Source organism: Phaenicophaeus curvirostris, chromosome 4 (assembly GCF_032191515.1).
Source record: "Phaenicophaeus curvirostris isolate KB17595 chromosome 4, BPBGC_Pcur_1.0, whole genome shotgun sequence".
In the NCBI taxonomy this organism is placed as follows: Eukaryota; Metazoa; Chordata; class Aves; order Cuculiformes; family Cuculidae; genus Phaenicophaeus; species Phaenicophaeus curvirostris.
This window is the reverse complement of record NC_091395.1, coordinates 44,154,333-44,181,780: the sequence shown is the minus strand read 5'-3', so window position 1 is coordinate 44,181,780 and position 27,448 is coordinate 44,154,333. Positions and strand designations below refer to the sequence as shown.

The window sequence follows — 27,448 nt, the reverse complement described above, 5'->3', positions numbered from 1 at the left end:
ATGATTCCTCCCTTCCCCACGATGGCCTCAGGTCCCACATTGTAGCTGCAGGGGAAAGTATGGGAACACAAGCCCTTGAAGTGATTTGGGTTCATGACAAACTTCCTTGCCCCCTTAAAGGGTGATTGTTCAGGCAGCTGAGGTTGGGGGAGTCCCAGAAGAAAAGAACCTCCTGAGGGAAGGGTCCGGAAGCCAGAAAGAAATCAAAACACTGCAGGTTCTGGGATATGCTGGGAAGTTGGTTGCCCAAGAAAGATGCTCCTTCACACTCTTTGTTTCTCTTCATTTCAGATGATCAGAGCTTTGTTTAGCTTCTTCTCAAAGAAAAACAGAGCGCCATGCAAAACTACCTACATCCTTAACCCTTCTGAGTCATTCTGGCTAAAGGGAGCACCTCAAGAGCCACACACTGCAGTGCCCGGTCACTCAGGCTGAAGGGGTGACAACCATGCCTTACACCTGCTCTCCTTTCGCTTGTTTGCCAGTGTACAGACGGGTTGAACCGGGCTAGGGGAAAAGCTGTGCCACCAGAAGGTGGGCAAAGAGCAGCACAAGCAGGACCCTCTCCACTGGAAGCAGTGATGTTTTTCCAAAGGCAGGAGATAGACTTGGCAGTCCAGAACCATTCACAGAGCAAGGGGAAAAGGAAAGGGCAGGCTCTCCAGGTTTCCAGCTTCTCTGGGTAGCACAAAGGGATGTAGAAGGAGCTTTAGATATTTCTAGGAAAGGTGGGGTTGGTTGCAAACATATTGATTTAAGGATGTTGATATGAGGAGAAGAATATTTTTTTATGTTACCTGAAGCTGGAGTGTTAAAGAAGAGTCTTCACACTGGGGACAGACTTCAAGGAAAACAAAGGTATGATTTCACTCAAGTATATGAGAAACTGCTTGAACAGAGAAGAGGGAGATATCAAATGATGGAATGTTTCCACTACTTGAATTGGAAGTATACCAGAAAGATCAAACACAGAGTATTATTTTATTCTTGAAAAGTAGATGCATGAGCACTGATTCACCGGACATTTAGCCTCCCAAATTACCCCTCATTTAATGGGAAAATATGAAATCTGAATACTCTGCTGAAATAGGTCTACATTTAACTAGCACTAGATGACTGCAAGATTGTGTAAGATTGTTAGACCTTGGGCTGCTACTTGCATCTCTAAAGGCTGCTGCTCAAGTGAGGTAATAAACTGGCAGAAACTGCTGTGCAAGGCACTGGTGGACGTGCAGAATACCCTGTTGTTCTCTTGGAGGAGCCACTGGCATTTGAATGGATGTGTTGAGCTCAATGTCCTGAGGAACATGTTAGTGTCACGGCACAGCAAGATTAGTAACACTTACTTTATTTTACTGATTATGGGTTTTTTTATACAAAATAAACTAGTCTTGATCAACTTGCATAGCTTGCCAGGCTTCCATCTGCACCCACACCATTGCACGTTGGCCCCTGTTTCTAGAATAGCAGTAAAATCCTTCACCGCAGTCCCCCACCACACAGGGAAATGACCAAACAACTGAGACAAAACAGAAAATGCAGTATCCAGTTACTTAGGACTATCTGGTTTTGCCATCTAGTGAACTTGACTACATGATTTTGACAAGAGAAATGCATTGCACAAGGTTTTGTCAATGAGGTAAAAACTCCAGCATTACAGGACACTGGCGTCCAGGCAAGCATGGACTTGGGATAATTAAGAAATAACATTGCAAGGACATGAGTTAGAGACGTTAGAGAGGTACTGGAGGTGGAGATGGGTTGATATCCAAGCAAAATTCAAATGTTTTGGAAGGAGTGAAAACTGGTTTCAGTTCAAGACAATGATACCCTCTCCCTGAGCCAGATGGTCCTGTGCTCAGGCTGATGTGCCATGGGACAAGGGTGGAGGTGGTCTTCTGCCACATGCAGCCATGAGATGCCATCACCTGGTGCAGACTTCTCAGGCTTTCTTGACCTGAACTACAAATCTTCCAGTGGCAGGGGCCTCCTGCACAGGGAATTTAAGACCACTGGTGATCAGCTTATTTTTCTTAATTGCTAGTGGAACCAGTAGGAAGTAATTAATGAATCCTCATGGCTCTGCAGGGTTCAGGTTAAAATTATTACTCTAACCCGCACTAGCTATATGAAATGTGTTTTTCCTTAGGGGAATATTTTGAGGATTTATTCCATGTGATGCTTGCAGCCTCCTTCCCCCCTCAGCCCTGATGATGTGCAGCTTCTCCTCTTGGGCAGCAGCAGCCGGTGGATTTAGGGCATTGCTGACTGTGTTTCATCTTCTTGGAGGTATGTCACTCTGCTGCCGACCACCCAATCCTTCTCTTCTCATGAAGAGAAGATGCTCTTGGAGTTCTGAGTGCTGGTTGTAAAACAGCTAGGTTAAGAAAAGTACTAAGCAAAGCACCTAAAAGGTTCTTCTGTTCAGTAAATATTCCATAAGAACATAAACTGCAAGGATGGCTGGACCTCTTTGTGTTTCCCAGTTTGAGGCACACTTTTTTCTGTGACTTTGTCCCACATATGCTTTTAACAGTGATGGTCTTCAGGGATAAAACATTGCACACCTGAATGATGCTTTTGTGTGAAGAGCCACCTCCTTTTTTTCATTCTGAAGGTCGTTTAGCTTCATTTAATGAAATGAAATGTTCCCCAAGGGGGACATTTTTGGAGAGTACTCACAGGGAAGGGCAGTGCCATCGATATTGCACCAAGACCATGCAGCTCCTTGCAAGAAAACTGGGAGCCACTGAGCAGACTCCACTGGCTCGTTAAGTTTCTTCATCTCCATTAGATTTTTCTCAAATAGAAAAGTTATTAATATGACATGTGACCATTACTGTGAGGGAGGAGTAAAAGATGTGGAAAGCTGCTCTCCAAACATCACAATTGCCTGGACTGAGACACTTAAAAGAAAATTTAACCAGCCACTGGTTGTCCAGCAGTGCCACCACTGTCCCACTTTGATATAGTCATTATGCAGAACGTGAATGCTTCCAGTGAGGCAAGTCTCATTCCAGCCTGGTAGGATAAAGAAAAACTGTCCCTTAAGAAGCTGAGAAAACTCACCAATTTTCTCCAGGAAAGCTGGCGTTTCTAGCTTTGAAATGGTCTGTAACTAACCAGTATGTGACTTCCTTTAGCATGTGCATCAGTACACACCTGACAGTTGTGTGTGCCAGCCAACAAGTTTCCTATGTCTTTAATTCCTCATGATTGAAATACTGCACTACTGCATATCAAAAGATTGCAGAAATAACTGACTGTGCATCAAATATCATCCAGGAAGACTGGATGGAACAGCAGATGCTTTGCCCAATGCGCCCCTCTGTGCACAAGCATGAGAATGCATGGTGCAGGAGCAAAGATGCTGATATTAAACTTGTGCAGCTGATGACTTCTACCAAGGCAAAACCTTCTGTCAGCTTACAAGGCAGATACAAGCCTTTGCTGAGGGTTTCTGTGGAAGTCTGCAGAGGAGCGAGAACCGTCTACCATGTTGTCACATTGGGTTTGGTGAGGAGAAGGTGTCAGTGGCACAAATCCTCTTCTTCAAGGAAACACAATCAACTATCATTCCCCTCAAGGCTTTTATGTCTGGAGGTGGCCATGCCTTCTTCTCTAATGAGAGAAAAGAAACAAGCAAAATGAGTAAGTCAGGCTGTGTTGGCCAAAGTGTTTAACTACTATCACGTGTGAAAAACAGAAACTGAAAAGGAATTAAAAGATGACGATAAGTCATGTTATACCTTCTTGTCCTTCTTCTAGCACAGAAAGAAGGACATGTTTGCCCTTTAGATTCTCTAATTCACTGAGGAAAAGAGAAACCATTTTTTACTTTTAGTAGTTTTTGTTCTCTGATAAGTCAGACTGAACCATTGGTGTGAGCGCAGAGAATTTTCTTTTATTTCTATTGTGTGAGTGTGATTTCTGTGGGACAAAAAAAAAAAAAAGGGGCGGGCAGAAGATATTCAAGGACACTGCAGGCAGTTTTCACAAAAAAATGGAAAGGTGGAAACCTGTGTTTTGCCAAGAGGATAACCTGAGTGGTTTAGGATCTTGTCTCAAACAAAGTTTGGATCAGTCAGATATCTCCTCATGCACAAATTGTGCTTAGGGGTTTCATTCCTTTATGCATGCTTCTTCCTAAGCCTGCTAACTAGTGAGGACTGTTGTCTCTGGACACCAGCTCAGGCTTTTGTAAGATCATTTGTATCAAAATATTGTTGTGCTGGAGTCCCCAAGGCCATCTGGGGCTTTGTGAAGACAGGGTGCTTACAAATGAATGTGAACCAAAGCAAATCAACATTGCTTGGCAGGGACGAAATGTATTGCTAGGGTCTGTCTCTGCCAAGCTAGACTGTTTGGCTCAAGTCCCACTCTTTGGGGGGATTGTCTGTCAAAACACAATTTGGTATTGTACGATGTCATGGTTACATGGCTCACTACTCCTTTAACCCCTCTCAAGCTTTACGCTCTTGTTTTTCACTGAGTGGAAACCTGCGAATCTCCAACTCTTAAAGCAGACCTCAGGCTCTGGTACTTTGCACCAATTGTCCCTCATGACATTATGCTGGTTCAGGTAGAGTCTTCCCTTAGGAGCTGTCAACCAGTAGATTGCAATCTTCTTGAAAGACGTTATTTCTTAATGCTGTGAAATAATAAGACAACATATCTTTGTACAATCTCATGATGGAAACCTGGCTTCTTGACCTAACCACTTCAAAAACTTGTTCATCCTTTCAAGGTGGGAGTCTGGCTTGGACATGTGATTGACTCCTCTCGATAATACCATCCCTTTGTGAACGGCAGCTGCTGCTTCTGCCGGGGCCTGCTGGCAAGCCCAGAAGCCACCCATTAGAAGACAAGCCAAGACATCACCGTGAATGTCCTCATGGGTTTGCCAAGAGGTGTATAGTAATGATGCCCTCCCCACTTCTGGATATGTTTTTTTAGTTCATTCAACATAAATATGGACATAATAAATTACCACAGTGGCTTGGCCAAGACATGCCAATACAGGCAGCTTCAAGTTCACTATATACAGTTTTTGCTGTAGTGAAAATGTTTAGTAAGCACTGATAAAAGTGCCATCTCTGAGCACAGATTCTGCAAGGTCGCCTCTCATCCTGGAAGCCTAGCAAGGGGCAGAATGAGGAGGACGTGCATATTCCCTTCAGGAAGTGGGCAAAGAGGCAGATACACAGCTGAGACCTTGTTGAGCCTGGAGATGGCTGAGAAGAGCAGTGGGTCTCCGTAGGTGTGACACACAGCACGTGCCATCCTGCAGGCTTGCAGCTGCCTGCACTGCTGCCCCAGTCGTCACGTCGCCTGCCAGACAGCCTGCAGCTGCAGTCTCACCCTGGGCAGGCAGGGCAGCGGCAACCTTGCACAGGCTGGGACACAAGTCGAATGCAGCCCGGCTGTCCAGGTCACGCAGCCTTCCTTGCAGCTTTCCCCTGCAAAAATACAGACAGAATTGAAGTTGTCAAGATGATAACAGCTAGAACACAAGCCTCCAAGTAGTAAGTGCTACGTGAAAAGGGATAAACCCTTGAAGGGTTCAGTCACTATCTTTCTCTAAAGATCCCTGAGCTGGAGGTTAGAAATGTCCTACATCCTTTGCTCAGGCTTGGCTGATGTGAGGGTACATCCCAAGTTCTGGGGTCTGAGCTGAGGATAGAAAAAGGGGCATCTGAATAAAAAAAGGAAGAAAATGAGCAGCTGGACAATTTGTAGAGAGGGGGATATCCGTGAGGAGTGCAATTTAATCCACTGGAAGGGTGGAAGCATGAAGAATTTGACACATGAACATGAGCACTTCCAGCTGAAGAGCCTGAGCAGCCCTGCTCAAGTGCAGGCTCCCCTTCCATCCTCATCCACCTGCCCTGAAAAACTCCCTCCATTAGAAAGTCCCAGCACCCCTTCCACTGGCAGGATGTCATCTTTCTTAAGCTGGAAGCCCCGTGGGAGAAGGGCAGGGATATCATAGAATCATAGAATAACCAGGTTGGAAGAGACCCACCGGATCATCGAGTCCAAACATTCCTATCAAACACTAAGGGTAGCACCTCAACAACCGTGTCCTGGGAACGGTGACCTGCAGACAGCTGGTCTGGGTCATGGATGCCAAAAGCCAGTACAAAGCCACATAAAAGGCAGATCAGGATGGGAGGGGGTTTTGTGCAGGCATAAATAAGTGCTTGAGGCAAAGGAAGCTGAAGGCCATCTTGCTGAGATTGCATCAGCCTGGTGTTTGGTAAGAGGCGACTAGACACGCTGGGTGTGCACTTGTGAGCTTTGTAAGGAGCAAACAGAGGTTCCGACATCCACAATGGGGTTGTGGCCAGGTATTGCAGCCTTCCCCAGGTGTAAATGTTTGTGAGGTGCTTTTCCCACGAGGAGGAGTGAGACACAGGCTGGAAACACCCCTCCCCAAGGCTGTGTTCTCCTCCTTGCACTGAGAAATTAAAAAGGTAGCTTTCCCTCACCCCAGCCCTGTCCAGCAGGCAGCTTCTCCTCATCTGCAGCATTTCAGAGTTACTACAGCACTATAAATGTCTTTTATTCGGGAACAAGAAACACAATTCAAGTAAAGTGAGTTAATATGTAATTAGAGAGTACAACAGGCACTGGCATTAAAAGTATAGTTAGGCTCCTCTGGCTGACAGGAGAAGAACCTGGTAGTGACTGGTCATTAAAATGTGAAAAATTTTTCATTTTTAATATGAAATTTGGCACCACCCAGCTCTTGCCAGTAATGATAATAACATAAACGGTCCGAAAACAAATGTGTAATTTGTTCTGTCTAATGCTGAAAACTAGATTTTTCTGCTAGTCCCATGGTAGCACAGCACGAGTTGAGACAACAGGGTCCCTTGTGGGGTCTAGAAGGCTGAGGGGAGACCTTATTGCTCTCTACTACTACTTGAAAGGAGATTGTAATGAGGTGGGTGTTGATCTCTTCTCCCAAGTAAGAAGTGATAGGACAAGAGGAAAGTTGTGCCAGGAGAGGCTTAGATTGCATATTAGAAAAAATATCTTTAATGAAAGAGTGGTGAAGCACTGACATAGGCTGCCCAGGGAAGTGGTGGATTTACCATCCCTGGAAGTGTTAAAAAAACACATAGAAGTAACATTTCAGGACAAGGCTTAGTAGGCATAGCGGTGTTGGGCTGCTAGTTGGGCCTGATGATCTTAGGGTTTTATTCTAACTTCAATGATTCTATAATTTGGGTCAAGGTGGAGTCCAACTTGCTCAGTTGGAGCTCTTCGTGCCAGATGTGCCATTTGAACACTCACAGAATCAATATTTATGGTTGGAAGGGATCTTAAGGATTATCCAGTTCATAGAATCATAGAATCACTAGGTTGGAAAGGACCTACCGGATCATCGCGTCCAACCATTCCCATCAATCACTAAACCATGCCCCTCAGCACCTCAATCCACCTGTCTTTTAAACACCTCCAGGGAAGGTGAATCTACCACCTCCCTGGGCAGCCTCTGCCAGTGACCAATGACCCTTTCTGTGAAGAATTTTTTTTCTGATGTCCAGCCTAAGCCTCCCCTGGCAGAGCTTGAGGCCATTCCCCCTTGTCCTGTCCCCTGTCACTTGGGAGAAGAGGCTAGCTCCCCCCTCTCCACAACCTCCTTTCAGGTAGTTGTAGAGAGCAATGAGGTCTCCCCTCAGCCTCCTCTTCTCCAGGCTAAACAACCCCAGCTCCCTCAGCTGCTCCTCATAAGACTTAAGTTCCAACCCTGCTGCCACGGGCAAGGACACCTCCCACCAGCCCAGGCTGCCCAAGGCCCCATCCCACCTGGCCTTGAACACCTCCAGGGATGGGGCAGCCACAGCTTCCCTGGGCAACCTGTGCCAGGGCCTCACCACTCTTATTGTGAAGAAATTCCTCCTTATGTCTAGTCTAAATCTGCCCCTCTCCAGTTTATACCCATTTCCCCTCGTCCTATCACCACAAGCCTTTGTGAACAGTCCAACAGTCCCTCCCCAGCTTTCCTGTGGCCTCTTCAGGTACTGGAAGGTTGCTCTAAGGTCTCCTCTGGAGCCTTCTCCAGGCTGAACAACCCCAACTCTCTCAGCCTGTCCCCATGCAAGAGGTGCTCCATCCCTCTGATCATCCTTGCATCTCTCCTCTGGACCCGTTCCAACAGCTCCATCTCCTTCTTATGCTGAGGATTCCAGAAGTGGACGCAGTACTCCAGATGAGGTCTCACAAGAGAGAAACAGAGGGGCAGAACCACCTCCCTCGCCCTGCTGGCCACGCTTCTTTGGATACAGCCTTAATGTCAGCCTAAGTTGCTGTCACAAGGCACAGCCAGGAGGGTAAGAAGCCCCCTTTCTGGCAGCTGGAGAGGCCGGGAGGCCCTTGCACGGCGGCGGCCGCTCTCCGCCAGCCCCGACGCCAGAGGGACTGCGCTCCCCCTTCCCCGGCGGGCTGGACGCGAATCCCGCCCGCGGTGACCCCGTGACCCGCCCCGCCCGGCGCGCGGGGCTTTAACGCGGGCGGTGGGCAGCGCCGGGGCTCCGACCGGGCAGTGCCAGCCCCGCTCCCGCCCCGCAGCCCCCATGGGCAGCCGCAGCCTCCCCGCCTGCCTCCTGGCCGCCCTCCTCGCCTCCCTCCTGCCGCCCCACGCCGCCCCGAGAAAGCTCCTGGTCTTCCTGCTCGATGGCTTTCGCTTCGACTACATCGACGACGGCGAGCTGGAGGGGCTGCCGGGCTTTCGGGACATCGTCAGCATGGGGGTGAAGGTGGATTACATGACCCCGGACTTCCCCAGCCTCTCCTACCCCAACTACTACACGCTGATGACGGGTGAGTAGCTGCATCCCTTTGGATGCTCCTCGGGGCTCAAGTGGAAGGCTGCTTCTCTCGCTTTCCCCTGACAACATGCTAGCTGTGTAGCTGCATCCCTTTGGATGCTCCTTGAAGCTCAAGCAGAGGGCTGCTCCCCTCGCTTTCCCCTTACAACATAATAGCTGAGTACCCGCATCCCTGGGATGCTCCTCGGAGCTCAAGTGGAGGGCTGCTCCCCTCTCTTTACCCTTACAAGATGATGGCTGAGTACCTGCATCCCTTTGGATGCTCCTCGGAGCTCAAGTGGAGGGCTGCTCACCTCGCTTTCCCCTTGCAAGTAACACTGGTCGCGCTTTTAGCTGAGAGTTTAAAGGCAGCTCAATTATTTCTTGCCTAAGACCTGCTCGGAGCTGCTGAATGAAGGTCTCCTGTGCTCTTGTGTGTCCCCTCACCTGCTGCTCCAGCACGGCTGCCCAGGGCTCCCCGGTGGAAGCTCTGGTGGGAGCTGCTGCATATAGAACATAAAAATGAGTGGGAAGCGCACGGAACGTTAATATGGAGCCTACTCGCAGACTTCCCAGTTAATAAAAAGGCATGTAAACTGAGGGTGGCTGAGAGAAGAACTTGTTTTCAGCCAGCAGTTCTGTTTTGGCAAGCTAAGCGTTAAAGTTCTCTTAAAATTGAACATATTTTTTGCTTTCACATGTCCCTGTGTTGCTCTGTGTCCTTGTATCTGTAAGACAATCCAAAATAGCTAAATAGAAAGATGTTACAGATCTTTGCTTTTGCTCCCCTGCACTTTCTCTTTTTCTGATCCCTTTTTCTGACTGCCAGGGAGAGGCTTTCAGAAAGTAAGGAGTCATCAAGTTTGTGAGGCTGATGAACTTTTAATCTAAGCAGAGCAACACATTGTTACGGTGACACTAGGAAGGTGTACAGAGTACAGCTGAGTCCTTGGCATAGGAGAAAGACACTCTGGAAACAATGTTTTAATTGAAAAAAAAACAATAACCAAAACCAAACCCCAAACCCTAAACGAACAAAAAACCCAGAGAAGTTTTTCTTGAGTTTCTCATTAGATTTTTCTCCAGAGTTATTTAACAAACAAGAGCTCCCACCTAATGAGGAGTGAGAAAATCTGTCCTTTCTGAAGAACTGTGGTATCTTCTGCTGTCCTTGGAACAATACAATGCCCAGCAGTCCATATACTGCTTGCTGGGAAAGCAAATAGATGCCTTTGTAAGACAAAAATCTGACATCAGTTGTGCCCAGCTTGTTTTGAAACTGCTTAACCCCTTCCTCTCTCTCTTGAGAGAAGAATGCTTTTCTCTTGCTCATTTCTGAACAGAAAAGATCGCAAAACCACCGCATGACTTGGTGCAAACGCATAAACGCAGAGCAAATGGCATGACTGCAAACAGAGGTGTCACTCCACTGTGGACGTTGTTCTTTAGGTATACGTATGCAAACCAGCTTAACACATCATGTGTAAAAAGCCTTCAGATGAAGTTGTTTAAGAGAACAGGGAAAGCAACTGCATCCTTACCACATTTGATCATCATTCCTATTAAGTGCATATTCATAGAGTGAAGCCTATAATCAGCCTTTCAAGTAGTATTGAAAACATCCTATTCTGTACTCACAAAGAAGGAGTTTTGTTTTAGATGATGAAATGCCACTACTAGACTTTTCACATTTTTAGGGTACCAGAGTTTCTACACCCCAGCTTGAAGCAACAAGACAGTCTACGAGAGCAAACTAAATTCTTTGTGCCAGTCTCCTTAATGGCCTTCATGTTGAGAACCTCAATGCAAATACAACTTAATTGCAAATAACAACTTAATGGCAAGTAACAATTCGCCTTCATACTATATGAGTCACAGCAGTGTTAAATGTGTCAGGAACCAACAGAGGACCAAGTTTAGGTGATGAACATGCCTAGAGGAAGATCCAAGACTACACTTGAGCCGTTGGGGTGTTAGTGGACCTCATGGCTGTGTCCTGGCATGACAGCAGTGTAAATCCTATGGCTGCAGTGTTCTTACCCTCAATGCCATCATGCAGTCCCTATGGGAAGGAGATGTCATGTTTTATGTGATGATGGGGTGAGGAGTGTGGGTGTGCAGCAGATGTCGCAGTAGCTGTGGTTGGTCTGTGCGCATTTTACTTGCAAAGCTGGGACAGATTTTGAACAAAAATGCGGCATGGTAGGGTGACATGAACATCTTGCTGAAGTGACCTGCTTAGGGACTGGCAAATTACTGTCTCCCCATCACTGCTGTACGGGCATGGGAAAGCTTGCATTGCATCTCACCAGTCAGAGGGGGTGGCAGGGAGGGAAAGGGCACAATTGTAACTGGTTTTGCTTCTGTTTGCAACTGGGATGCATGAGAATTAATGTTGCCATAGTTTCTTCTACAAAATACGGGACTACAAGCACAACCTATTCATGTCTTGTCCTACACTGCTCCTTCACAATCTGTTAAGAAACTGAAGTTCTAACCTCCAAATTGCTGTATTGTAGCATTTGTGAATGTGATTTCATAGTATATTGGCTTTTTTTCAGCTAAATCAGCCTAAGAAATTTCTGGCCTCACCTGCATATTCCCACCTTTGTTCATTATATCCCACCACTTCTTCAGATTAACACTTCTGTCCTTTCTTTCTCTGCTCATTCACAAGATCTTCTGTGCTATCCATTCAGGAGCATACATGGCTGCTAGGTCTAGGACAGTATGTGCATGAAAATGCTGTGGTTGAAATGTATTTCCGCTCACGTGAGCGAGGCTTCTTTCTGTGTACTGCCCTTCACCCCATGTCCACACAACCTTCATGGCTCTGGAGAGGTCTAGTTGTCACAGGGGGAACTTCTTCATTTTGGTGGCTTTGGAGGAGGGCTCTGCTCCTCAGACACCGGCACTGCTGGGACAGGTCAGACCCCTTAAATGTGAACCCACCTTCCCCTCCTGCCCAGAACTTCAGGCATAAGTTTTGGAGGTCAGCAGCATCTTCCCCGCTGCGTCTCAGAGCAGATACCAAACTGCACATGTCAGCCCTGCCAGAGGGTAGCTTTCCTCTGCAACAGGCAACTACCAAGCAACAGCATGCAGTGCAGCTGACCAATTATCTGCAGGATTTCTAGTCATTATATTTTACTTTATTGATAATTTCAAGAGGGCAGCCTAAATTCAGGGGAAACTGCAGGTTTACTGAGATTTTCTAAACTACAACCAAATACGTGCAACTATAATTGATGACCAAGTGCCATGTATTTGAAAACAAATAACTAATGTATACTAATATGAAACATACCCTGTTTTGCTGAGGCTAGGTGCTAGGTGAAGCACAGATGCAGTGGGAGGAATAGGGCTCAACCTGAACAAAATGGATAAATTTTGGGCAGGAAGCTGGGGGGAGCAAGGGAACTTGCCCACGGTCATGCAGTGCTGTAGGATGATGGCAGAACTCTCAATGGGTCCCCTTCCTACTTAAATATCCTGCTGTTAATCTATGAAAAAATATTTGCCGGAGTTTGCACAAGTGACACATAAAGCCTCAGTCCAAAGCCCAGGACCTGCCTTTTCCTTTCCTCCACATCTACAGTAATTATGAGGAAGAAAACCAGAGCATAGAAACATGATGAATAACGGTTTGCTTCTTCATGTAAAGTCAAGTGATTCAGAGCTTGGGGAGAAGCTCCAGTCTCCCTGTGAGCCAGGGCATGGCGTCATGACTTGCTCTTTACTTGAAGGAGCACCAAACAGCAGCCAAGTCACTGCTGGAGCGAAGGGATCTTACTGATGTGCAGCTGGAGAAGCCAGTTTGTTACAAAAATGGGGTGGTGTGCAAGGTGGCCCAAGGATGTACCAGCTCGAACAGTATAAACACAAGCAGACAGTATCACATCTGAGCTGGAAACTCAGGGAGGATTAGTTTTCCAAGATCCTAATGACAAATGAGATTTTTTCTGGCAGATCGTCTGTGAGGATGCACTGGCTGGCCAGATGTGCAGCCCTGCATCCAACAGCGTATTTGCATATTTCTATGCATATTTCTTTTGTCTTCCATGGGAACCAGAGGGAGTCCCTGCTCGCAGAGGTGAGTGGGTGGAGAGCTGTTTGGAGAGGAGCTGGCAAGGAGCCACTGAGTCCGTCTTTGGAGAGAACTTTGTCTTAAATACTTGGCAGAGAGGCTATGAGATGTCATGAGGCTTGTGGGATGGAAGAGGATGAACAGATTGTGTTTCAGGTCTCCTGAACCCTAAGGTGAGGCCTCTGGTCTGTACAGGGCTGTCCAACACTTGCCATAACTCAGTGTTGGCATGTTTGGGACTTCTTTAAAATACAGGGGTGGTGTGTGGTGCTTTCCCAGCTGCGGTGGCTCAGCCCTGTTTGTGCCATCACCTTCTCTGCACGGCAGGAGGGAGAGGAGCAGCACAGCATGTTCCAGGGATACGTGGCAATCAAAGTCTGCTCTGCTAAACTGAAGGTTTCACCCATCTTCTGTGTTTCTTCCATCCTTTCTGCACTCCTCACCCTCAATATTAGCATACTTTACTGCTGAGGGGCTTCGGTGGATGATGATGTGGTCTGATACATAGTCAGCATGCTTCTGTTTGCTGCTGAGCACAGCAAATCTTCATGTATGTTGCACTTCATTTATTCCATGTTTTCTTGGAGCGAATGCCCTTGGAGCTCCTGCCCCTGGAGTCCTCTGGGGTCTGGATGATGTGCACATGTACCAGTGCATTTATTGTCTGCTGTGAGAGGTCTGCTGGCTTGTAGCACACAACTCTCTGTCCACTTGGTACTCAGAGGAAACCTCATCTGGTGATGGCTCTAGTGGATGCCTCTTTTCTGCTGCTCAGTTAATGCTAACCAGACCCCAGTTTTGTCCAGGAAAGGACGCTGACAATTTCTGTTTAGCAGTTAAGCAAGCCTTTAACTATGTAAACAGTGCCTGCATGTTGTCTGAGGCATAAGAAATGGAGGGATAGAAGTACAATAGGGAAAATTATTATCAGTACACCTGAACTGAAATTATCTCATCTTCACTGTCCAAGCTGAGATAACAGCCAGAAGGGCACAAAGAGCTTGATGAGTGACAAGGGAGGAGCTGTTTTCTTTTTCTTCCTCTTCTAACCACCACAGATGCCAACAGCAGCAAAGTTTTAAAAGATTCTCTGTGTGATATACAGTTTTTGGATCAATAGTCTCATCTTCTTCTTGGATTCAGTAGCTTTCTGAAATTGTGTGTTGGGAAGCAATAGAACATGAGGAAGTCTGTCATAATACTGTTAACTGGCATGGGAGAGGTACTGTCCTAGCAAGGACAGGTTGGAAAGGAGAGTGGGAACTGGGAGGATTTTTCATTTTCACATTCTTTATCTTGCTTTGTTTACTCACCACCTGCAGGAAGGCTGCAACGCCAAGTACCGAGATTTTTTCTCACATACGCAAAATGTTGTAAAAATGTGTGATTGCTTTCTACCAGTTTAAAGGATAGAAACACTTTCAAAGTGGAGAACAGAAAGTTTTCTCTAACACAAGTTCGTAGGCTGCAAATTGAAGCACAGAGGTATTTCCTTCTTGCTAGCTACAACCTCACAGCTCACAACTAGCATACTTGTTACCAGCTGTTAGCAGCAGTAAGCGGACATTCACGTATCGAGGAATTTCTTTGCCAGAACTGAGGTCACAGCTGATGAACAGAAAGCTGCCAGAGGCTCGTACTCTCTCTAACAGCACAGGCAGCAGCTTTATCTGCCCAGGCCCTCTGTACTGTTTGGAGCTGCAGTGCTGTGCCCTTGAGCTGTACCTAGCACCTAGGGGTGCTGGTGTGGTCCCTCAGCCCACTGCTGCCATTCAGTTCAGGAGACTGACAGCTCAGAGCACCTGCTCTGCAGAGCCGCGAGACCTGCCTGCCCACACAAGGAAGCATCCAAAGCCTAAGCTGGTTGCTTTGGAAGCAATTTTTGCATACCCCAGCCCTGGCCCCATTAAGAAAGCATTGTTGAGTTAAAAGTTTTGCACTCTTATTAAATGAATCCTCTTCAGGAAAAAAAAAATGCTGTGTATAGCAGAGATTTTTCTGTGCCTTCTGCTGTGATCCTACCTGGATTGCAAAGTCTTGCCTGACATAGGATAAGGTGTTTCTGCTTTGGATCTGCCTGTATTTGAGGTCATAAAACATTGTGAAGACTTTGCCTGCAAGCTCTTCTGGGAACCTGAATTGTCCATGAACATCTTGCAGGTACTGTTTTTGCTTGGGGGCCTGCAGATGGCAGGGGCACGTTGCCCAGACCAGCGCTCCCATCCTAGGTTCTCAAGAGCCCACTAAAGCTTTTGCACATGCATATTGTTTTTTCCCCCGAGGTCTTTGTTTTTGGAGCAGGGCAGATGAGACGCAGCAGGGGAAGAGTGGGACAGGGCAAATAAAATGAGCAGAGCTGAGCCCTTCCGGATGCTTTGCCTAGAGCAGGCAGTCCTTGGGGACAGCACCACCACGACATCTACTCTGGAGCGAGAATATAGTGCTAGGGGTTTGATGTCCTACTGTCTTCCTCCTCACAGCAGGCAGCACGAGCAGAGCTTTTACCAGGGCAAGTCATCCAGCAGGTTTTCAGGGAGGGTTGGGAGCAGGGTGAAGAACTCATAAGTGAGCAGGTGTGGGTCAGTGTTTAGGTGACAACTCAAGGAAGAGAATAGCAGAGGAAAGATGTTGTGGAGAGGGAAGGAAGGGGAAAAAGGGAACTGCATGCCTCACTTTTACTGTTAAAACTTACCTACCTTATGTATGTGCAGCTGTTTATGTGGTGGAACTTAACTCTTCCCCAGCCTATGTAGCCCATGGCAGCCTGTGCTTGCATCTGCTCTCCTGTCTCTTGTCACTTCCCAGGGAGTGGGGACATCATGGCTGCTTATAGGAGGAAAGGTCTCACCATAATGTCAAGGCATTCATATAATACTACATATTATACAGTACATCTCCTTAAATGCATGTACTTATGGTCATCATCATGTGGGTACTGCATGGATACAGGTTACGGTACCTTTTCTGCATTGTCTAACGTACACAGCAGGGGTTCTCTGATAAACCTGATTTGCTCAGTGCATAGATGGGTTACCTCTGTTTGGTTGCCCCTTGCAACTGGTATGGCATGGCACATCTGCCACATGCTGCCTCTTTTATACAAAAAAAAAAATAAAAATCATTGAGTGTCTTGGAAGAGCTTTTTCTGTCTCAGATTTAGGTGCAAGTGGTTCCTGTATGATATATCATGCCTACTGGTGATCCTGCATGCTGTCCCTGCAGTCAGTGAAAGTCCACCAAATAAAGAAGAGGTCGTTCCTGTAGCAAATGTTACAGCAGCACACACCCTCCTTTCCTGATCTTACATACGGTCGATGCAGGTTGCGCAGCGCTGAGCGTTACTGCGCTCTTGTTGTGAGTGGTCAAGTGGCTGCGTGTTCTTTTGGTTTTATTTTAATTTCATCTTTGTTTTGTGTTGATTCATTCGAACGCTGACAAAAGTGCTTGGAGACATGGGAATGTGCTTTAGACAAAGCCAATGCTGTAAGAAATGTACTGTCCAAGTAAGCTGTAGCATGCAGACTTGTAAATGCTTTTGCTGGCTCTCTTCCAGAAGGATACAGCAGTTATCATATTCCTGGGAACTATACCCTCTTTGTATTCCTCTGTTGATTGAGGAAGGGAGTGTTTTCTACTGCAATTGCAGTGAGTTTAGCTAATGGCATCTGTATGCTGAAATTGCTTTTTACCCTGTTTCTACTTCTGTAACTCTTAAGATAATGTTTGATCACAGAGAAGAGCTGCAATAATGGAAGCAATAATGAATTCAACATGTTGTGGTGACTGTTTAACATCGCGTTGCTATTTTGATAATCATTAAAGAAGAGATCACCAAAGGTCATTTTCTCAGGAAGAGGAAAATATCTTCAGTCAGGGGATGTAAAGAACTTGGGTTTTACAGGTGACTCAAAAGAAATTTGAGAAGTGACCTTAATTCTGTGTATGTCTTTTGAGGGGAGAATTGCCAGCTATTTCAGAGGTTTTTAATCAAGTGCACAAGGCACAGAATAGCCATGGTTGAAGATTAACAAAGATAAAAAAATAAAATTAGAGACCAGGTATAACTTTTGAACAGTGTTTACTGATATTAAATATTGAAATGGACAAACCTGAGGAAGAGATTCATTAGTTGGATATTGTTGTCTTCCTGGGAGGTCTAAGGTCTTTCTGGGACACAGGCTTCAGGGAGGTCTGGGGTCTCTCTGGGACACAGGCTTCAGGCAAGCAGATGTGATTGGTTCCAGGCAACATTAAATGGACTTGTCTTTTGGTCTGTCTACTCATCTGATGTTCCCTTCTGGCCCTGTGAAGCTGCAGTAAAAATTGAAACCTTATAGTCTCTAGGTCTCTTTCGCTATAAAAAAAGATAGTTGGAGTCCATGGAAGAATGAAATTCTCTGATCTGGTGATCAGAAGAATGCTGTCCTCTGTGTCAGTGCACACAGTTAATTAAACCTCTCAACAACGGTACAAAGAACAAATTCCATTCTGTTTCTTAAAGATGTGGGCAAACTGACATCAGACCTTAAATCCTATAGGGAGCTCAAATCAGCAGCTGCTGGAGCTCATTGGTTCTATATGCAGGCTACACTACACCTCATACAAATATGTGACCTAACAGCTTCAGCACTGACCTGCACGTTTTCCAGGCTGGCACCAGTTGCCCTGAAGCTTAGCAGGTTAACACATTCTTACATGGACTTGAAGAAGCTGGAGAGATGGGTTTGTCCTGTAAGTAGGAAGGCTGCAGTTTTGATGAATTATAGAGGCTTCTTTCTAGCTCTTTTTAGACTTAAAGAGAAGAAAGCACTTGGCAGCCTAAAGGGGATGAATTACTGCCCATCCAGTCCACCAATTTTCCTACAGTAAACCTGGTTGGTTTAATATGGTGAATATTGACTGCTTTTTCCTGCTGGGGAGGAGTAAATATTTTGCATAATTGAAATACTGCATAGTAGGGAAGGAGATTTGAAAATCCATTTCAGGGTCACGTGTACCCAAAGTATACAGAGTCCTCTGCTCAAAATGACACAAAACAAGTATTGCAAGGTTGTTTTAGTTCTGATCACTGTGCTCAGTCTCATAGTAATCAAAGCCTGTGATCTGGATCCTTGCAATATCATGAATCACCAGCTAATGATGACAGTGTCTCACGCATGCGTCAGTCATTGCTTTTTAAAATATGGAAATCATGAAGTGAGAGTACAACTTAATCTTCAACATTGCTTTTCCTGTTTTTGTTAATTCCTGCAGGTTAACTCTTAAAATACAGCATCCTCTCTTCTGACAATGACAAGAAGTGGAAGACATCTCTTGACTGTTAAACACTAGTTTCTAGTAATATAAAGTCACCTAAGAGCCTCCAAGATGCAGTAACAGGGCTGAAAATGTCTGATAAAGTGATTGCTGTCCCCACAACCACAAACGAATCATGTTAATATTTTTTTAAAAATTAGCAATAATGGGAAATAAAAGTAACATATGAAGGTTTTACCCTAGTTTTTGCTTGTTTGCAGAAAAAAATATGCCCTACGGACAAAGGAGAGGAGAAATATGTGTTTCCCAAACTTTATTCTATGGTTTCAGATCATGCTCTTCTGCCTTCCTGTTTACAGACTGCTTTCTGCACCCCCTTAGGTCTGTGCACCTTAAATTGACCTCAGACTTGGCAGATGTTATGTGCTTAAGAGCCACATGTTAGCCAAACACGTGGGCTGCTGCCGCCGTGGTTTGTGTGGACTGGATGTGGCACATTGAGCAGGCCACAGAGTGCAGGATTTGTTTCTTCTGGCCTCAGCTGTCTAAAAGTTGGCTATCTCAAGCTAAGTTAGTGATGTGATCTTTCTCTACAATTAATAGAGAGCAATATGCATCTCTGAAGGAAAACTCTTCCCAGATACCTTAGACACCTATCTTAGGAGGGCATAAACTGCATTCCAGAGGTGCCTCTTCTTCTACATTGACTGTGAAGGGAATGCAGGTGGCTTACCTAAGCGTCAGCATCTAACTTTTAAGTGGCTGAATTGGGGGATATAGACTGCTACCTAGAGGACCTCAATAAAAGGTGACAGAGTCAAGGTTGTATGAGCAGTTGCAAGGTAAGAGGTCCCTGTGTTCAAATCTGAGCTTTATGGATTATTTGCTGGATGAGCTGGTGGTAGCAGTGGTGGTGCTGGTGGTATCTTTCTGCTGGATAACACCAATCTGATAGTGGTCTTCTTCTTGCCACCCTTGAAGGTCGCCACTGTGAGGTCCATCAGATGACTGGAAACTACATGTGGGACCAAAAAGCAAATGTATCTTTTGATATTGGTGTGAATAAAGAAAGCCTGCTGCCTCTCTGGTGGAACGGGTCAGAGCCTCTGTGGGTCACAATGATGAAAGAAAACAAGAACGTTTCCATGTACTACTGGCCAGGTTAGTATGTCAAAAATTGCTGCTGTTTCAATGGTGAGTCTTTACATTTAAGCACTCCATACGCTGTAGAATGGCTCTTTGATACACTGAAATACAGGTAAGACTTACAAATACTTTATTAACCATTCACAGAAATGCATTCTCTTTTCTTAGGCTGTGACAATTTACATATGCTTAGAAAGGACAACACTGAAGTGTAACTGGAGGTAGATTTCCATCAAATGTTACCTTCAAGGGAGTTACTGGCTTGCAGAGCATCACCTTCTCTGCCAACTGCTCGTCTGTTTTGCCCTCCCGTAGTTTCCGCTGCGCTAAGTGGTTGCTCCATGAGTGGTTCATAGAGCAACACTCTAGACCATGACACCAAAGTTCAAAGTCGAACAGTAACCATCCTCCCCCAATGCTTGTTTGTTTTTAACCTGGAAATAGTAGCTGAGAGCTCAAGATCTACTCTGTGGGGACAGAAAAATCCAGCTGAAAGCATCGCATCCTTGGGCTAGCTGGAGTGGGCACTCTTGGCTTCCTTCATCATTAACTTGGGTGAGATCCTAGTTGCTCTATGAGTCTGAGCCATTCATTTGGAGGGAGTTGTTCCTTGTATACTGGGTACTGGACCACTGAATCACTAGGCAGATATAATAACAATTCTTTTTTAACAGATGGTAGCGTACCCTTAGCCTGTCCATTTAAGGACCGACATGGAAATAAACATTCCAGCTGTGCAGCCAGACCAAATCTGTTGCAAGGTACCCAGCTTCTCAACTTTTTGACCTTTTAACTCTGATATCTAAGCAGCATACAAATGTGATCCAATGTGTAACTTCAGGCTAGAGGACCAAGTTAGAAGAGCTGTGCTGAATACAGCCAGTGCCAGCAGGTAGGGCAGCAGCAGCTGACTCGTGCCATGGGCTCCTGCCCAGCACATCTTCTGCATCCCAACACACATGTGCCTGGTCATGCTGTTTCCATCCTATGTGGCTTACGGTATCCCAGAAAGGAAAAAAAAGGCCACAGTTCTCAGGAAAGGGAAGAAAGAGCAAACCAAGTTGAAAAACACTGAAAACCTGTCCAGACTTTCTACAGTAGTGAAGAGTGAAAAGATCATCTCAGGGTGACAATATTGCCTTATAGACTCAAAGGCAGTCCATGGGGCTGGAAGTGCTGACTACATGTAATGGTTTGGATCAGCCTTTTACTGGGGATTACCCAGGTGACCTAACAAAAAGGATATAGAAATTATAGAAGAATGTAGAAATTCTTCTAAAGATTTACAAAAAGACCTTTTTCCTGCAGACTATTTGTTTTTAACTACTAATGTAACTGCACTGAATAGGTATAATTATGTACTGAATGGATGTAACAGTCCGCAGAGGACTACTGAAATCCAAAAGAGAAGTATCATTTTCCATTAAATGCGTTTGGGTTTTACCTAGCTCCTTCCTGTTGCCCTTTGAGCAGCGCCTTCCTTTGAGAAGACATGAGGTGTGTATGTGTCTATCCCTGTATACATATGTATACCCTTCACACTTATCTAGCTGCTGTTTCCAGTGGAAAATTGCAAAGAACAGCAGAGCCTCCCTTTTTCCAGTGCTTACACCGCCAAGTGTATGCCCAGACTCTCTTACAGCACAGAGAGGGGATTTGTGCCCTGCTGATGCCAGGGGGAGTTTTTGCATGGAACTGATGCTTCAGCTGTGGATTGTGGTGTGTATGTTGGTCTGTCATTAATTATTTATCTGTGACGCATGACCTTTGGCAGTCACCGGTGCTTCAGTTCAGCAAGTGCTTAAGCAGATGCTTATTTTTAAGGTTGTTCGTGGCCTCAAAGGAAATGTTGGCCATACAGGGTCAGGCAAAGGGCAGGAAGCAGGGTCAAACATGGAACTATTGAACTAAAACACAGGGCAATTGGGCCACAGTGGGAGCCCAGGTGTAACTGGAGTAAACAGAAGTCATGCCAATTGCAATAGTATTTATTATGTTTTCCCCATATGATTGTTTGAAACTGTTTTCTAGCTCCATAGTAAAGATGTAATCTTTTTCTTCTAGATTTATTATTTTAAAACTTTAATTCTTTAAAAAGCATTTGACTGGGGAGCAATGCCAAACAAAATGAAAGAAAAAAAATAAGGGTTTAATAACGAAGTTGGGCGGACGTCCCACAGACGTTTGCACTGAATATGATCTGCTATTAGTGATTAACTTTCCAGGATATACTGCTGCTTAGTCAGGAATCTTGCAAATCTGATAGAGATCCAACCAGGAGAAGTTTCATAAACTGTTGGTAGGAACAGCAATGTGCAGCCAAATTCATCATACTTTGTTTTGGAAGATGCTGTTTTCTCTCTAGCCAGCAGTAAAGACAAATGAGACAAATCAAATGCAGCAGAAACGCGTTGCAAATGCCAGTGAGCTGATTCCCAGGGCTAACTTACACCACTGCCATTTCCTCCTCAGAGCCAGTTCCAAGCTTTGCAAAGTCTGAACCCAAAGTGTGCTGCTTTATATTCTTCTCTTATGCTTGTTCAGTGCTTAAAAGAAGAAAATCCAGATCCCAGTGAACAGGGCCACAGAGTAGGAGAGCTGCTGGATGCGAACACCCATCCATCATAGTTCATCTTGTGGACTCAACATAAACATGGCAAAGACAACTCTTGGGCAGAATTCATCCGAGCTCTCCTGCCTGTAGAAGTGGAGGAGCCAAAATGCAACTGTGCTGGGGGTCCCAGCTGCTACTTGTGCCAAAACGTAGGAGCTTGGCTTTTAGGGTCATTTTTCACCTTTCTCCACAGCATTTATTAGGCAGTTTCTGCTCTTCAAGACAGTCCTGGGGAAAGAGTCATGTATCATCTGACTGTTTGCTAAGTAAAACACAACAGCTAGTGCCGTATGTGGGGTGAAGTGCACAGCTTCACCCATAGGTTGCCTGTCTGAAGCACTGCAGCTCCAGCTCAGCCCCATAGGTGGTGTCATCCCAAACCTTCAAACTCCATTATTTTTCAGCAGCCTATGCAACCACTTCAGCTGAAGTGCAGTGACATCTTTTCTCAGCACTGGAATGAGAGAAAGGGATAAAAAAAGACTCTAAACACAACCTTTCACCTTTTAAACACAACATTTACCAGACCATGGACCTAGTCTGGAAAGTTTTCAAAACCTTCTGTTATGACATGTGGTGTCTAACTGTTAAATCAATGTTTAGAAATGCATTTTAAAGCTGGCAGAGGTTCAGGTCTCCGTGTCAGATAGATAAAGAGGAACCTATATATCACTGTGAAAACAGTCCTTATTTCTGCTCCAGTTGCTCAGGTTTTTCAGTAGAGGTTTGGCATCATACAAAACAGTGCAGAAAGGTATCTAACACTATATCTTAGTAAATATGCCTCATCTGTTTGTAGTTCAACCCAGCAGAACTTAACGTTCCCTCTGTCTGGCTCCAAATCTTTTTAAATTTCCTATTCCGTAATATTAAGTGAGAAAATGTACCATTTGTCCTCATCTCTGCCAAAATGAAGTTTAAATAGTAAAGAGTCTTCATGGCTGGTATTTTTGAATTGCAACAAGCCTTAACATCAAAAATCCATATTCAATTTCTGGTCATCACAGAGGCTAAAAAAAAAAAGATTTCTAAGCAGTCTGAATTTTCAGTGTTGCTGCTAATGAACTGCACATTTGAAAACCAATATTTAGTGGCTAAAATTATTTCTATTGTTTCTGCTTCTGTAGTCTTTTATGTCATGCTCATCACTTGACGATCTAGAAATAGCAAAGATATCTGAGCAACTAAAATATCCCAGATCCCCAAGAGGTTAGTGCTTCTGGTTATAATTATCTCACGAGTAATTCTGAGGAATGATATCTGAGAAAATTATAATCTGATTTCAGTATCTAAAGAGGGAAAAAAGGAGTTTAAATCATCATGTTAGTCATTGGCCCGAACTAAACTACTAGGCATTTCCAATTCTTTTCCAATTGCATCCTTAACTTCTTGCCTGGCTTTGGAGCCAGTCATTTCCCAGACTCAAGTGACAGAGAAAAAGTTGGCTCTGAAGTTCCAGTTCAGACTTGAAACACTAGCAAAGCCCTCAGAGGACTACTGCATTACCTCCAGCACCTGAGGTAGCTGAAAACCCGTAGTCCATGTTTTGCTGCTAGTAGCACCCAGGACGTAGTACACAAGACTGAAGCTGCATACCTTCAGGTCATTCCTAGAATAATTTTTCTTTATTATTTGGTTAGGTAGCAGCTGGAATCTATCTCTGCTGCACAACATAATTTATTGAAGATGCTATCTACAGATGTATAGAACTTTTACGATGGGATGGGATGGAGAGAGAGTTCTTGTCAAGTAATCCGCAGGCTGTTCATCCAGGTTGCAGGTTATTTCTGTGGCGGAGAGATAAATGCTAAAGTATCTCCCTGCAGAAAGGGGAGGATTAAATCATACAAGTTGGGGCAACAGGGCAAGAACAGAAAGTGAGCACCGTCGCAGATTCCCACAATTTAAAAAACCCAAATATAGAGATTCAAAATTATGTAAATAAGTTCTTACAGAAAAGTAAATTAGTTGACTACATTTTCTGTTTATTTTTGCACATAATTAATTCTTACAATCAATCATAATAGATGGGGTCCCTTGAAACATACAAAGAATGTGGAGACCTGAGAACTACTACCATGGACCAGTGGGTGAAGAAACTGAATCTGTTGTGTATGTTAAGACTCTTTAACTTCTGGAAAGAGTAACCTCCATCTGACTTATCTGGCTTTCTGAAAATCAGTGGAGATTTTAAGAAATTTCCTAAGCTTGCATATTTAAGTTTTTCTAACTTTTCATAGTACTCCGGAGAAGTCACAATCAGAAGTCTCTTAGCCAGCTTAGCCTGGAAGTCTCAGTCCCCATGTCTCCCTATTGCACCTAAGCAATGTAAGCTCATGCATGCTGAGATGCAAGACGCTGACAAATTCTCTTTAGTGAGTGTCCCAGTCAGCAAACCACTGTAAATCATCACTGAAGGTATCTCTACTTGTTCTAGTGCCTTCTCCGTACTTACATCTCCTCTGCAACCTTCTTCCTCCACAAGCAACAAGTCAGCTTGTGACAGTCCTTAATGCCTATTCCTTTCATCCCAAAGCAGAAGCAAAGTGAATCAAATGTAGGCAGATTTAGGCTATGGCTTACAGTTGCCTTTTTGATCTGATGGTGTTGCTGTATACTGAGGCCATTTTGCAAAACTTCTCTTTTTTTTTTTTTCTTTCTTGTGTCCCAAGAATACACCAAAAACCGCCTAACTGTGATGGGAGGACTCTGGGGCTTCCGAAAGATAATTTGCATGAATCCAGTGTTTCTAAAAGCACCGTGCTTTCAAATATTAATATTATTCAGCAGCATAGTCACTGGAGAGCAAAAGGGCAAAAAAACCCTCAAAAAACATGGTTTTGTGTGTTCAGGGCTATGTTCTCCTCTAGGATTTGTTGCCATAATTTTCTGCGCCACAAAACAGACCGTATTTTGCAAGTAAGGCTGCAAGTTACCAAGAGAGTTAATTGGTTTATCCTGTTTTAATAAGACCTCCTGGGAAACAAACGTAATAGTGGAGTGCCAGTATCACATAATAAAATGTAGTTTATAGAGGATATTACAGTGTAAGATACAGCATGTCTAACTGGAAAGTATTTGCTGAACTTTAGGGGAAAAATATCTCAATCTATTCTGTTGGAAGCCTGGAAATGAGGCTATGTGGCCGCAGTAGTTCAAATGAAAACAAGCTAGCAATTTAGGTGGAAACAGTCTGCCACAAGGGAACCAAGGGTTTTATCGTGGGAAGGTCACACAGCGACCTTCCTTTTTTGAGCGGGAAATAAAACAATCGAATATACGGTGTGCTACAAATGCTCATCAAGCCAACCTCTCTTCCCTTTTCCCTTCCCAACCACAAGATTTCCTGCAGGGAAGGTGTAAGGTAAGTAATATCACAGGGAATTTACAAACCTGAACTTGGACCCCGTGGTGTGGGGTTTGAGGTCGAGGTGAAACAGCAGAGCTTACCACATTTTTTGCTTGTAGGTTGTGAGGTCGAAATCCTTGGAGTCAGACCAAGTTATTGCCGTGAGTACTTCAGCGTCCCAACAGACAGAAACTTTGCGGAGGCCATCAGTGATGCTCTCGAGTCTCTGCGGTACGTCACTGAACTTCCAAGGGCTTGGGGTTTCCTCTCTCAAGAATGAGCATTTGGGTTTACAGTCAGCTTTGCCGTAGGGTGATTTTCAGGATTGGCTCCCAGGTAGGAAGATGGAGTCTGAGGCTGGTTTATAATACAGTCACAGAAACATGACCATTACAGAAGTAGGCCCTTACATTAAGATCGGAGGGATTACTCTTCTCATGTGTAGGTTACAACACAGAGGAGATATCCTGACTTACTGTTTTTAATTTGCAGCTTCAAGAAACTTTAATGCCAGTCTGTGAGTATCTGTTCACTGCAAGAACAGACTTCCAAATGCTTGGATCTAGAGAGGGCTCCAGGGAATCTGAAACTCACTTGTTTACAAGACCAGTGCTTTGGCTCCTTCTGCACTTTAGAATGCCCCAAGCACAATGATTTTGGAGTGGGCATTAATTTTCTGTAAGTATGAGGATAGGCTAGGCTAGGCTAGGCTAGGCTAGGATATTTGAAAGGGACCTGCACTTGTCATCTAGTCCAGCTGGTGAGAATGATGGGAATACATTTCTCAGCTAGCTCCTAGGAAAAACATATGCTCCATCCTTATCTTTCCCATTCCACCATGTCTTATCCAAACATTAACAAGGGACAATTCCATGTACTTTGTGAAATCAGGGAGGATTGCACCATCACATGTGGATCCAATGCCTCACTAAGCTTCCTCTTTTAAAACCTTGTTGATTCCATAATTTATCCAATCTCAGGATGCACTTCCAACCTGCTACTTGCAAACTGCCATAGCGATTTGAGTCTGAAGGGTTTCATATTCATATTTCAATGCTGAGTGTTGCTTATTTTTGAAGTGAAGCCTCCAAAATAATGAGGCCACTGCTAGAGAGGTTGCTCTCAGTTGCACAGAGGGTGCTTTTGCATAGATGCTCACAAATCACAGTGGCATTTACAGCACAGGGCTTAGAAAGACGCTGTCTCTGAACATGCAAGACATTTGATCCTGAAGTGATTTAGCTTATATTTTAAGAAAGTTATTTGCATGTGACATGAGGAGGTCATATGTGCCATAGGAGGCTTTCCGGAGCTTCTGCAACACTTTTAATTTGGTAAATAAAGAAAGAAATGGAAAAATGAATACAGACACCGGTCTGACTTCTGGTGCAAACCTGGAATTAGCATGGAAAGCTTTATGATCAGATATCTTTTGGGGATGGGGCAAGATATGCTTGGTGTTCCCTGCCTGGCTTCTGTGAAGCTGCTTCGGGTGGGTTGCAGCTTTGTGATTGTGAACATGATTAAAAGCAAAACATGAACTGTTAAAAGCCACAGCCTTTCAAACTGCTCTTTTGAGTACCCGGAGCCCACTGAAAAAATTTCAATAGCTAATTCACCCCAAGTCACAAGGGTCTTCACTGCTGTCTTCCATGGAAAAGAAGAAAAAGGCAGGGACCCAAGAAGTTTAGTGGGTCAGCTTGCAAGAGGTGAGAGCTGGTGATTTTAAGAAAAGAGCAAATGCTTGCCCACAATGTTTGCCGTGAACACCAACTGTGGCTTGCTGAAGAGCCCAGATCCTATAGATCATGATGGAGCTGCAGGAGGTTCTGTCTCTGGTGTCCATTTACACACCATCCCATCTTGAATCTCTGCTTGACTTCCTTTTCTTTAAACTATGTGCCCTGTCTGCAGCAAAGGAGGAAAGAGGAAAAAGGAATCATGCCCAATAAAATTAACAATTGGTTGTGGGTGTAAATACTGCAAGGACTTGCAATAAGAAAGGAGGGTAGAGAATGAACAGAGAAAGAAATATGTATGATTTCCTTATCCTTGCTCTCGGTATTTTTTCCCCTTCATTCATACTCTTTGTTTAGTCCTTTAAAATTCACTAAACTGCTTTCAGTATGGCTAGGCTAGCCTGTAAGAAGTAAAGCCTCTGAAATGTCTTTATTGTT

At 44.7% G+C, this 27,448-nt stretch overlaps 1 protein-coding gene across 1 annotated transcript in view; it reads left to right on the top strand.

Annotated features, from left to right (window-relative positions):
- The first annotated feature begins 8,570 nt into the window (after positions 1 to 8,570).
- Positions 8,571 to 27,448, top strand: part of ENPP6 (ectonucleotide pyrophosphatase/phosphodiesterase 6) — a 30,210-nt gene continuing 11,332 nt past the window's right edge. Inside the window, exons 1-3 of the mRNA XM_069855883.1 lie at positions 8,571 to 8,832; positions 19,144 to 19,323; positions 25,391 to 25,502. Of these exons, the coding sequence (XP_069711984.1) occupies positions 8,586 to 8,832; positions 19,144 to 19,323; positions 25,391 to 25,502 (539 nt within the window). The 5' untranslated portion in view covers positions 8,571 to 8,585. The remainder of the gene's footprint in view (positions 8,833 to 19,143; positions 19,324 to 25,390; positions 25,503 to 27,448) is intronic.